Source organism: Aplysia californica, unplaced genomic scaffold (assembly GCF_000002075.1).
Source record: "Aplysia californica isolate F4 #8 unplaced genomic scaffold, AplCal3.0 scaffold00420, whole genome shotgun sequence".
NCBI classification, from domain to species: domain Eukaryota; kingdom Metazoa; phylum Mollusca; class Gastropoda; order Aplysiida; family Aplysiidae; genus Aplysia; species Aplysia californica.
The window spans coordinates 4,258-4,597 of record NW_004797690.1 but is presented as its reverse complement, the minus strand read 5'-3'; the positions used below and the strand labels follow the sequence as shown (position 1 = coordinate 4,597).

General features: G+C 40.3%; 1 protein-coding gene across 1 annotated transcript in view; it reads left to right on the top strand.

Annotated features, from left to right (window-relative positions):
* Positions 1-226: 226 nt before the first annotated feature.
* Positions 227-340, top strand: part of LOC101848224 — a gene marked incomplete at its 3' end in the record, with an annotated part of 4,318 nt that continues 4,204 nt past the window's right edge. The window contains 1 exon segment of the mRNA XM_013085932.2: positions 227-232. Coding sequence (XP_012941386.2) covers positions 227-232 — 6 coding nt within the window.

Below are 340 nucleotides of genomic sequence, written 5' to 3'. Positions count from 1 at the left end.
TCAGTATTCCAAAGTATGACAGACAACACGTTTACATCTCAAAAACATGAATGGAAGTCGAAAAAAGTTACCTGCACGGTCAGTCAGTTTTGCTAATTTCCCATCAATCCCAGGCCACCAACTGACCAGTGGGTCCTGCAGTCAACAGAGGCGAGCTCATCACGTGGTTTTGGGGTCAGTGTTGAAGTAACAGGGACGAGCACGTTAGTGTTTTGGACATCCGAACATGTTGGTGAGTACAATATTGTACATTGACCTGGGATAGAGTGTTGATTGGTAACTGCAGGGCGCATAATAATAGTAGTAGTTATTATTATTATTATTTTTTTTATTATTATTA